Source organism: Sinocyclocheilus grahami, unplaced genomic scaffold (assembly GCF_001515645.1).
Source record: "Sinocyclocheilus grahami isolate Dianchi unplaced genomic scaffold, SAMN03320097.WGS_v1.1 scaffold219.1, whole genome shotgun sequence".
In the NCBI taxonomy this organism is placed as follows: Eukaryota; Metazoa; Chordata; class Actinopteri; order Cypriniformes; family Cyprinidae; genus Sinocyclocheilus; species Sinocyclocheilus grahami.
Genome location: NW_015505398.1, coordinates 1,689,442 through 1,701,325, shown reverse-complemented (window position 1 = coordinate 1,701,325; position 11,884 = coordinate 1,689,442). Strand labels below are relative to the sequence as shown.

The 11,884-nt window shown below is 36.5% G+C and overlaps 2 protein-coding genes across 5 annotated transcripts in view; both read right to left on the bottom strand.

Annotated features, from left to right (window-relative positions):
* Positions 1–10,702, bottom strand: part of LOC107596498 (cingulin-like protein 1) — a 13,016-nt gene extending 2,314 nt beyond the window's left edge. Inside the window, exon 1 of the mRNA XM_016287245.1 lies at positions 10,558–10,702. Coding sequence (XP_016142731.1) covers positions 10,558–10,702 — 145 coding nt within the window. The remainder of the gene's footprint in view (positions 1–10,557) is intronic.
* LOC107596418 (transcription factor 12-like) overlaps positions 9,348–11,884 on the bottom strand; it is a 128,211-nt gene continuing 125,674 nt past the window's right edge. For all 4 annotated transcript variants that reach the window (XM_016287149.1, XM_016287151.1, XM_016287150.1 and 1 more), the window contains one exon: positions 9,348–11,423. The gene's annotated coding sequence lies outside the window, so the exon portion shown is untranslated. The remainder of the gene's footprint in view (positions 11,424–11,884) is intronic.

The following is an 11,884-nucleotide window of genomic DNA, read 5'->3' as shown; positions in this document are numbered from 1 at the left end:
ATGGGGGCTGCGTTAGAAAGATAAGTGGAGAGGAAAAAAACAGAGGAAAACAGATTTAATATTCAATTGTCTTGAAACAGCTGGTGACTAAATTGTCTGTCAAGAGCTCATATCTTTAATGGAAATAAACTAAAGTATAGCAGTGAAGACATTTTCATATAATTTGTTTCTATGAGTACAACTTGTTCAAAATACTGCCCATTTTGACTCCAAATAATCAAAAATACCCAGTTGCACTCATACTATGTCTGACAGTGCCATCACGTCCAAAGAATTTCAGTGACATACGCAATGAGCAACAGTATTGTGCCTCAGGGATGGCAAAACACAAAGCTGCAAAACTATCACTCCACTACAGGCATCACACCACGCAACAGACTATTATCAGTTTCTTCTGGACCCCACTGATAACATCCTTTCACCTCAAAGCCAACAAAAGATTGCATGAGTCATATTGATGTCTTTGTTGCAACAGCAAATGGTATGACCAAAGCATGCAGTGTATTACGATGCATGCAACCTGTGAGATCCCTGAGGGCTTGACAATGAAGAAAACAAAGACGGCATTGGTTCATTTTCAATGAGCAAGTAAAGAATCCGTTCAATGAAGAATGAAGGTGACACTAGAGCCTACAGGTTGAAAGCATAGGATTGGAAGACCTAAAGTCTTGAGAATAAAAACTACTACAAAAACACCAAACGAGCACATCATCATAAACAAACAAGCCAAAAAAGAAAGTTCTTCTCATCGTCCGACACTCAAGTGAGCAGAAGAGACTCAAACTTTCCAGCTCCATAGAGTGGGATGAGAAAGAACAATAAGGGCAAGCTAAAAAGCGGCAAGCCCCCTTATCCACAAGGAACAGAGCTCTGCTGCAGAAAAATGGATATGACACAATAGCCTCTTTCAGCTCCTGTGTCACATGTACTATGTGCAGAGGGACTCAATGGTGTTAATGTAGCTCCTTTCCTCTCATTGTGCCCACTGGAAATGTGTAGCTTTGACAGTGAAGCTAACTCAGGCTGGGCCAACTCTTACAACCAGGCCTCCACCTGCATTCCTCTTCCAGGGAAACTCAAAACAGAGTTTTTCTTTTGAAACGCTCTTAAGTTTAACTCTTGCTACCAACTAAATCTAATCTAGACCAAAAACAGCTATAGCTAGAGCATCAACAAAAAATGTTCAACAATAAGGTTTATGGATAATCAATCTTTAGATGACAGAGCAAACACCATAACTCTGTCAGGAGGGATAGCAGGAATACTCAGCCATCTAACAATGAAATTTCCTTCGCATTTACTTACATCAGGCAGACTGCATCGATACGGTTTGCCCAGATTAATTTCATGTTTTTAATGCAAGTGAATTAATTTACATTTTGGTTTACACTACACTGCAAATCTAATCATGTTGAATAATGCAACTATTTATTTTGGGGGTTCCATTTCTATGCATCTAAAACATATGCATATGGTTGAGCCAGAAGTTGTATTTATTTATTTACTTATTTTTTTGTTGAATTGCTTTCTGCATACTAATTAATAGTTTGCGTAATTAATACCAAACAATCATCCTAACAGATGCTCCAGGCACTTTTAATAATATAGTTTTACACAGTTTCACAGTTTAATAATATTGTTAGGTTTACAATACAAGAACATTACCGGTTTGGCTGCTCATTTAAGTTTATAAACTTTAATTTCAATGTTTTAATACACTTTATTTCACCTACTACCATGTTGCCCAAATGCCTCTAGAACAGCAGAGATCCGCACACTAATAAATAAAAACAAAACCCAACCCAAAATCAGCACTCACCACTGTCTGTCGTTTATCCCAAAAATAAGCGTTTATTTGCTGATCAAGCTCTGTAAACAGCTGTGACACAAAGCGAAAGCTCCATCTCCTCTCAGTTGGTCAAAGTCACTTGTTGCACGTCTTGTTTTCAGACTAGGTTTACTTCACGCACTCGGGTTATTGAAGAGCGCAGAGCCCCGCCCACACCCATCACTCACTCCACCCCGCGCCGCTGCCTGATCCACGATCCGCTGATCTGCTCCACAGGACTCTGACGACCAGAGCGCATTTCGCTTTTCACCTGATCACAATGCGCAGAAACTGGGTGTAGGCCATCCGAGCCCTTGTGCTTCCAGTATCGGTGAAATCAAGGGTTTTCATGTGATAATGAATTATTATAACAGGACAGAGAAAGTATATGGGCCATTTTCAAGATGGGAACAAGCGTCCCTTGATTTTTCAGTATTGAAAAACAATTGTAAACCCTCAACTAATAGTAAACTAATAATTCAAAAACATTCGATTCGTGCAAAAATCCTTTTTTTTCTCTTTTCATTAATTTAACTTGTCAAGTAAAAAGCAAAACAAAAAAGTAATTATAATAACAATAATAATAATTTAGGCAACAAATAAAAATACACAAGTTGTGGGAGTATGAGGTCAAAGTTTAGAAAAAGAATCAAATGTGGTTTCATCAAACCAAAATAAAATAAATAAAATAAATAGTTTATTCCACTTGGTTCATTTCCACATCTTATAATTTTGTGTATTGTTTAATGTTGGTGTGGAAGATTTTAATTAATTAATTATTTAATGATTCAATGGTATATAGGCTAATGTACTGATTTCCCCCATCATCATCACCATCATAAAATAATTTTGTCTGGGTGCTCCAATAAAATAAGTAATAAAAAATTCAAGTTGTTTTTTTTATGATTAGTAGCCTAATAATGTAAAAAAAAAGCACATATATTTGCCTAAATTAAATTTCGCAGTGCTAGAGCGAATTTCGTTATTAAAAAAATACCAAAAATAGAATACGCAATACCGTGTACTGTTGTATTTTTCCTTGCTCTGTGTAATCTGGCCTGCAGATATTCACCCAGCATTACACACTGACTGAACGATGCCCTGACAGCTGTTTAAACTGACAGCGCCATCTAGTGATAGAACACTGCAGACAGCAGATTTACATAATGCCAAACACACTTTAACACACCCTAGTGTATTCACACGGCCACAAAACTGATAGAAAAATATAACGAGACGAGGCCAGTAATGTTAACAGAATAATAAAAATCTATTAACTCACAACTGAATAAATTAAACTTCACCAAAACTTAAATGATGACAAAACTGTTGTACAGATGACGGCTGTACTGTATGGAGGACGAAACCTGCAAAAACAATAAATAAATAAATACACAAATAAATAAATAAATGTGTGTATAAATACACAAATTCTTGTTTAAATACATATAGAAATAATTAAACATGTGATTAAAGTAGGCAATTAAATAAAATAAATTAGTGGACAAATGGAAAATGTTTAAAGAAATGCTAAACTCATCCTATTTATTTTCCTTTGATCACTCATTTATTTCTGAATGTAGTTCCGCATTTATTTTTCCTCTGCACAACATGCTAATGAGAGGGTGTCAACCATGGGCCTCTTGTGATAGGTGGGGGCGCGGCTTTCCCGCTGACAGGAGATGCATGGTGTAAATCCAGTATAGCCTAGTAAAGTCACTTTTGCCGTTCAACAGAGCAAGATACATAGAAAAATTGAGCCGTATTGTCCGTACAGTATCTGTGACTTTACAAACGACCCAACGGAATGGCCAGAGGTGTCATTTCCGGGCATTCGATATTCACAAATCTAGGGACCGTCTCTAAAGTTACATACGACAGTGGTATACACCTTTCTAACTTCAATAGCATTTGAGGAAAATGACTTACAGTAACACAACCAACTGTGAAGTGGTCATGTAGTTCTCGGTTATAAGGCACACCTTTTAGATTTTTTTATATTTATTGAAATAAACAGTCAAATCATATACAGTGGTGTGAAAAAGTGTTGGCCCCCTTCCTGTTTTTTTTATTTTTTGCATATTTGTCACACTTAAAAGATTCAGATCATCAAACTAATTTTAATATTACACAAAGATAATGCAAGTAAATACAAAATGCAGTTTTTAAATGATTATTTATTTTATTAAGGGAAAAAAGCTGTCCAAACCTGCCTGGCCCTACGTGAAAAAGTAATTGCTCCCTAAATCTAATAACTGGTTGTGCCACGCTTTGCAGCAACAACTGCAATCAAGTGTTTGCGATAACTGGCAATGAGTCTTTCATATCGCTGTGGAGGAATTTTGGCCCACTCTTCTTTGCAGAATTGTTTTAATTCAGCCTGTTTAAGCATCTCAATCGGATTTAAGTCCGGACTTTTAGAAATTACAGTAACTACCTGGCAGCAGTTCGCTCGTAACTTACTGTAATTTTATTTTGTAGCAAATATACTGTATTTTATTTTACAGTGTCATTTAACTTGCTGTAAATGTATTTACAGTGTAATATTGTTTAACTGTAAAATATTTTATTATTGTATTCAATTTTTGGTCCTTTCTTGAGTAATGCATTTTAAAACAATAGAGAATATACTGTTATACTGTAAAGTTTACTGTAATTGGTTTTCTTCACTTTTCAGTTACTGTAAAACTGTATGCACAAATTGTAAAATTAGCAGTTCCATTAAATAACAATGGAAAAAAACAACAATGACAACTGTGTAACTTCATATTTTTAATTTTCCCAATGCCCTGCCCCAACGCAAAACTGAAACTTTATTAAAGAACTGTAATATGACAATTTGCAGAATTTAAAACTATTGACATAGGCAGCACTTCCAGTCAAGCTTTTGAGCCCTCTTGAACTGGCTGTCTGTCATTGGAAGGCACACGAAACCACCTCCTGCATTGATGGCATTCGATCTGAAAAAAGAAAGAAAGATAATAATCTAATCTAATTGCTTAGTAATCAATTATTCATTTCAACTCAGTTCAATTCATATTGCTTTATTGGCATGACATCCTGAAAATAACAGTAGAATACTGGCAGCTGTGGTTGCTGCCAGTAATGAGCTATCAATTTACAGTTCTCTACAGTTGATTTACAGCTCTTTTTTTTTTTTTACAGCAAACTGTTGTCAGTTAGTAACTGTAATTTCTACAGGAAGTTTTTTACAGTGTAGATATGAGTTTACAGTTTATTTGAATAAATATAAAAAATCTAAAAGGTGTGCATTATAACTGAGACATACATGACCACTTCACAGTTGGTTGTGTTACTGTAAGTCATTTTCCTCAAATGCTATTGAAGTTAGAAAAGTGTATACCAATGTCGTATGTAACTTTAGAGACGGTCCCTAGATTTGTGAATATCGAGTGCCAGGAAATGACACCTCTGGCCATTCCGTTGGGTCGTTTGTAAAGTCACAGATACTGTACGGACAATACGGTTCAATTTTTCTATGTATCTTGCTCTGTTGAACGGCAAAAGTGACTTTACTTGGCTATACTGGATTTACACCATGCATCTCCTGTCAGCGGAGATGCATTTTTTTAGCATGTTGTGCAGAGGAAAAATAAATGTGGAACTACATTCAGAAATAAATGAGTGATCAAAGGAAAATAAATAGGATGAGTTTAGCATTTCTTTAAACATTTTCCATTTGCCCACCAATTAATTTGATTTATTTGCCTACTTTAATCACGTTTAATTATTTCTATATGTATTTAAGCAAGACTTTGTGTATTTATACACACATTTATTTATTTATTTATTTGTGTATTTATTTATTTATTGTTTTTGCAGGTTTCGTCCTCCATAGTACTGGGGAAGATGCACTCGCTGCGATCTGAGGGTGCGTGCTAACAGATCTCATCAGATCTGGCTGTGACAGACATGACGGTTTAGGAAAATAAGAAACAATATTTTTCCAAGTGTTTCTATTATACCTCCAGATTTATCTCAGTGAAGAAGAAAACCTCTGCTTCAACCTCCTTAATATAATATGATGATAAAATGGGTCACCGACTGGAGGAGCACTACAGGGTTAAATACTTTCATAAGCAATCATTTATCAACCATATTTGTTTTTGTTTTATTGTGCATCATTTTGGTGTCGGGAGAGTTCATCCCAAAATAAAAAAATTCTGTCATCGCCTAGCCTACTCATCCTCATGTCATTTCTAAGTTAATTAGTAACAGAACTTAATTATCCTGTAAACTTTGCATTTGTGCTTTCAGACCAACCCAAGAACTAAGAGCAAAAACAACTTGTGTGTATATAGTGCAAGTACTGATGACTCCACCCTTTGTCGTGGGTCTGCAGTGTTTTCATTTCTCTGTGTGGGTGCAGTCGGGGCCTTGTAGCTGTGAGGAGGACTGTGGAGCTGCAGGGAAACACAAAAGGATCTCTATTTAAAATCCCTGCAGCATGTTCAGCAGGGAGCGCTCTCTGTCACCGTTTGGGGATCCGGATGAGAGCCAGCGTTAGAGAGAGGCTGCATTATTTGTGTTTTGCTGTAGCTATTTAAATGCAAGAATGGGCCCTGTGTGAACGGTCCCTGATGTAGACTAATCTACATTAATAAGACGTGCACAAATATTTAGTTTCAGCTGTTTTAATGCAACTTTCCACATTTTGGATTTCAAATTGTGCTTGAAAATCTTACAAGAGAAAGCTTTTTTTGTTCTTCTATCAGCCAGTGTCAGTTAAACGAGAGCGTAGCCTTCAGACTCAGACTCAGACTGAATGTTATATGCACTGTGCATATTACTAATAACTGTAATAACAACCGAAATACTGTTGGTAACAGTGACAGATAATTAAGTTGCTTGCCTAGACCTAGACAAACATAGATTTTTGAGATTTAAATTAGTTTATAATTAAAAATATTTTTATTACAGTCAACTGAATCGGTTCAACAGATGAAGCAAAAATGTATGATTCTGAATTGTTGGACTCAAGACCTCTGACACTGGCTGGCCAGACCAAAATATAAATTTTAAGGAGTGGATATCAACATTTAAAGATGTTACTTTTCATCCAAGATTAATTTTTTGTTAAGAATAGTTTCTCAACAGCTCTCACATTAAAAACATCTCTTAAAAAAGGTCATGGGACATCAAGTGAACAGAATTTGACTAGGGGTCATGGTTTGGCTGATAAGCAGAACCGTAGCACTGGTATACTGTAATATAAGCAAGTATTAGTAATAATATCGCATTAGTACCTGTTTAGAAGAATTCAGTTCATGAATTTTAAATATAAAATCTGGTAAATATAAAAGTCTGGTACACAGAGCCCTAACTGTGGTCATCAATCATGAACCTAATAGCGATTTCACTGAAAGGAAAAGAGTCAGCAGGAACATCATTATCAAATGCATGTCAGCCTGAGGCATCCTTGTTTGCGGTCCAGCAGCAGAAGCCAAGATGCTCCTGTCAGCAAGCCCACCATGACACTCCCTCGCTGGGCTGTCCCAGGCAGCCAGATCCACAGGAAGTCAGCTCGCAAACACGGTGGTCCCATGCTTATAAAACATTGCCCATTTTTCAAGCTGACTGCAAGTAAACACTCCAGGGCATGGTTTTGATAAAGGCAGGAAGGAATATGCACACAGTCGCACAAAAACACACACAGGGAGGAAACGGGACAAAGCCTTCCCACCCAGCCAGCAGAGTTGGAGTGGCCTCCAGATGAGGTGTCATGTTGGAAGGCTGACAGAGTCGGAATTGGCCGAGGTCTCTCCAGCATTTAGCAACTCTTCCCCAGTGCCGTTCCAGTCTCACAGCAGATCTGGGGCCCAACCTGTCAGCGCAGGACAAATCCAATGAGAAAGCGTCTCTCACACACATGTACAGAGACATAATTTAGGGCAGATGTGTAAGCCAAGGAGATGAGTTCTGGGATTTAGTTTAGTCTTTTAATTGGACAGCCAGGACTGATGTCATTGAGTAAAAATGTACGGATGAGATGAAAAATGAGAAATAAACTGAGCGAACTGTTATTAGAGTTTCGTGAGATATGCTGGAAGTTGCATTGCGCAGAAAGACTCTGGCTGTAAACCATTCACCGCTACTGGGACAAAACAGATGCTCCCATATTTCAGAACTGACACAGAAATGGGAAAAACAAATAATTGAATTAGGAAGCGAAGTCAATTAACACTGGGAATACGTGGGAATATGCACACACCCCGCAATGAAAGAGCGGCAGTCAGTGTCATACTCCAATGCTATTTTCCCATGATCATTCACTAGAGACGCAAAGTGTGTTTGTCTTTCAGTCAAGTTAAAGACAGATGTAGAACTCTTACAATTGAAATCTGAATTACTTTAAAAAGAAAATGTTTTCTCAGTGCAAAGACATTTTTTCAAACAATAAAAGCTATACAGACTATTTTATAAAGGCAAAATAATAAAACCTTTTTTTTTACCTAAATATCGTATTGTGCGTTTTTTACACTGTACTGAAAACAGAAAAGGGTTCCATAATGCTTTATAAAGAAAACTAACTGTAAATATGATAAATGAACAGTGTTTGTGCAGTTGCTTAAATAGAAAGTCCACACAAATATGAAAATTCTGTCATCATTTACTCACCCTCAACACAAAAAAAGATAATTTGATGAATTGGTAACAGTTTTAATTTCCTGTAACTTCCATTATATTTTTTGGCCATACAACGGAATTCAGTGGGAAATGTTTGGTTACTAATATTCTTCAAAACATATTTTATGTTCCACGGAAGAAAGAAAGCCATACAGGTTTGGAATGACATGAGATTTTTTTTAAGCTTATTTGTACATGTCCAAAATCTTTTGAAAAGCCCAGCAGTCGTAATGCCAAGCTTTTACTCAATAATTCAGATGTGAGTGAAATGAAGTTACGTATTTTAATCCAGTTTTGCTGTATGAAGTTGTAGATGAAAACCAAATGCTGAAAGAGGGAAATAAAGGCACATACAATAGAGTTAAAAAAAGATGGCACATTTATTGCTACATAAATGTTATATACATATTGTGTTTTCTGTTACAGAGACAGAAAAAAAAAGAATTCGACTTCTTACTGCTGGTTTTCTGATGTGCATTGACAATAACTTGAATTTTGACATGGGTACAGATCGTTCATCAACCAACAATGCAGACTGGAGACAGAGATGGAGAGCACATCCTCTAGAACATTGAGCTCGTACAATACCCCATACGTACTAGACTGCCAGCTACAATCCTACTTATGTTCTTAAGATGCTATCCATAATCTTTTTTATAATAATGGACAGGTTATGGTAAATAACCGTACATTTTTTTTACTATCTAACATAGTAAAATAAAGTAAGAAACTTTTTACTCAAAACTTTTGATTTCAAAAATCTAGAAAGAGTAATATTTAGAATTCAAGAAATGTTCTTACAATATTATTGTATAAAAGACTAACTACAGTGAAAAATAAGCCAAATGTTTTTTTTTTATCCTTTTCATTGTTTTTTTTTTGTTATGAGGGAAAGCATCAGGGCATACAGCAAAATCTAACATATCCAACAGAGGAAAAACAAGAAGAAGAAGGGGAAAAAACAGGGAAAACAAAAACAACAGACAAAGAGATGACTCATAACCTCGATTAATTTTCAGCCGGCAAAAATACAAGCTCTTGAATACTGAAATGTATAACAAGGCCACAAAGACTAGTGGATTTCACAATAATTTTGTTAAGGAAGGAAACTCTCCACAAAGCAAAGAAAGAGAAAAAACACAGGAGGAAAATAATGCTGATTTTCTGAAATATTTCCTTAAGTTTTGTTCTTCATATTCGAGAGAGTGGTGAGAATATGGCAGTCTTGTTTCAATGGTGTGAACGCATGGAAGACAAACAGACAGGGCAGAAAAAGAAAACTTTTTGGTCTTAAAGAAAAACTCATACATTATAAAATGAAAGTGGTGACTGCTGCTCCCTTCAGATTTACAAAGAAAACAAATAACGGCAGAGCAAAATCCTGATCCAAACTGGCTTTGTTCATCATTTCCACTGTTTGCTGATTTTGATGCTTCACAGCGCTTGAATTCATAGAGCTTCTCTTTTTTCGAACAGACATTGCGCTCACATTCTGCTGATCAAGTATCAAGTACTTCAATGCATGAGGGGAAAGACAAAGTCATTCTAAGTAACTTAGAACATCCTTCTATTTTCACACGACAAATATATGCTTTACTATGAAGCCTAGAGAGATGCTTTGTATACAATTACAAATAAACATATAACATGTGGTTACTTTGAGTTTTTTTTTTTTCTCTATTTTTAAAAAATCGTTAATGGTTTTAGAAAAACAAAAGAACATAAAACAAAACTTCAATTCAGGCCAGGTGAATAAATGGTCTTCGTTTTAAATCCAACAGTGCCATGTCTCGCGGTATAACAGAGATTCCTCAGTACAGATGGCCTCGGCATAACCACGGCTCTTCGACCAAATAAAGTATCGTCTGAATACAAACAAACTGAATCGGAAATACGTCTTTCGCGTTACCCTTAACACTATATGGCAAAGGGATCAAAAGGACGAGACTGCGTCCCCTTTCCCGTTTAAGACACTAAGAAATATGCAGGGAATGCTGGGGTTTTGTAACGTTCTGCTTTCCGTATCTGTACTGCTCACTAATGAGTATAAACATGTCAGCTTGTGTGTCAGCTCCTTTGACCTTTCAGTAAAGCCAGAGTTTGCCGTTCCACCATCATCTCCACGACGCAGGGAATCCGGTCAGAACGCACAGGCTGATCCCATTTCGCCTCACTCATAACTTTCTGTCTGTGACGAGGACTCTGAGCTACACTATCAACAGACATCATAAAGAATTAGGTAGTTTTGGTTTCTCATGCTGTTATTTGTGGAATGGATGTATGATAAATATAAATAATATATTATTTATTTTTCCTTTTCTTTTTAGACACAGGGAGCCATCAGATTCTTTCACAAGGGCACGGAATTTGATGTGAATATATTAATCTGATCGAGTGGATGTCTGAGCGGAGAGGCCCTTCCACCACAGACAGCACACCACTCTGATGTGACGGACAAACTGCAGATCTACTGAAACGCCACCAGCTGCTCATAGCAATGTCAGAACTTTCCCTTTAAACATAGACTTATAGCTCAGTAACATAATAAATAGGAAAAAAGAAAAGAAAAGAACAAATTGCTGTTACAATGCATTCGTCAATTCAGTTTAGGCACAAGGCAACTTCCACGTACAGGGTGGAGGGGGTGGCGGCAGTCTCTGATTGTACAGCTGCGGCACACGGCTTGCAGACAGCGATATGTGCTGAGGGGCTTTTATGCTTGATTTTTTTTTCTCTGGTGGGCAGAAAGTTGCTTATCGATATGGGATGTCTTCACAGGGAGCTGGGCACTTGCCAGTTTTCTTCTATCTCAGGACTGCTTAAGGGTGGAATTTTGCTTCGAGTGGTCTGTCTTTTCAAATTTGTGTCACAATCTGTGAGTCCTGTCCGCCCGTGGAAAGCAAGGTCACCGACTCTGTCTAACACAAGCCATCGGGATCCATTTGATCTGAAAGTGAGGGAAAGATAAGGACATTGCTTATGACCCACTGTACTGACACTCAAATCCCTTTCTCATGTGTATATACAGTACCGTTCAAAAGTTTGGCCTTAGTAAGATCTTTATTTATTTTTTAAAGGAAATTAATACTTTCATTCAGCAAAGATGTATTAAATTGACAGTAAAGATATTTATGATGTTATAAAACATTTATATTTCAAACAGATGCTGTGCTTTTAAACTTTCCATTCATCAAAGAATGTTTCTTGAGAACCAAATCAGCATATTAGAATAATTTCTGAAGGCTCATGTCACACTGAAGACTGGAATAATGACTGCTGAAAATTCAGCTTTGTCATCACAGGAATAAACTGTAATTTAAAACATAAGTTTTTAAAGTTTAATATTTTAAATTGTAATAATATTACATAATATCACTGTTTTACTGTATTTTTTTTTTATTGAATGCA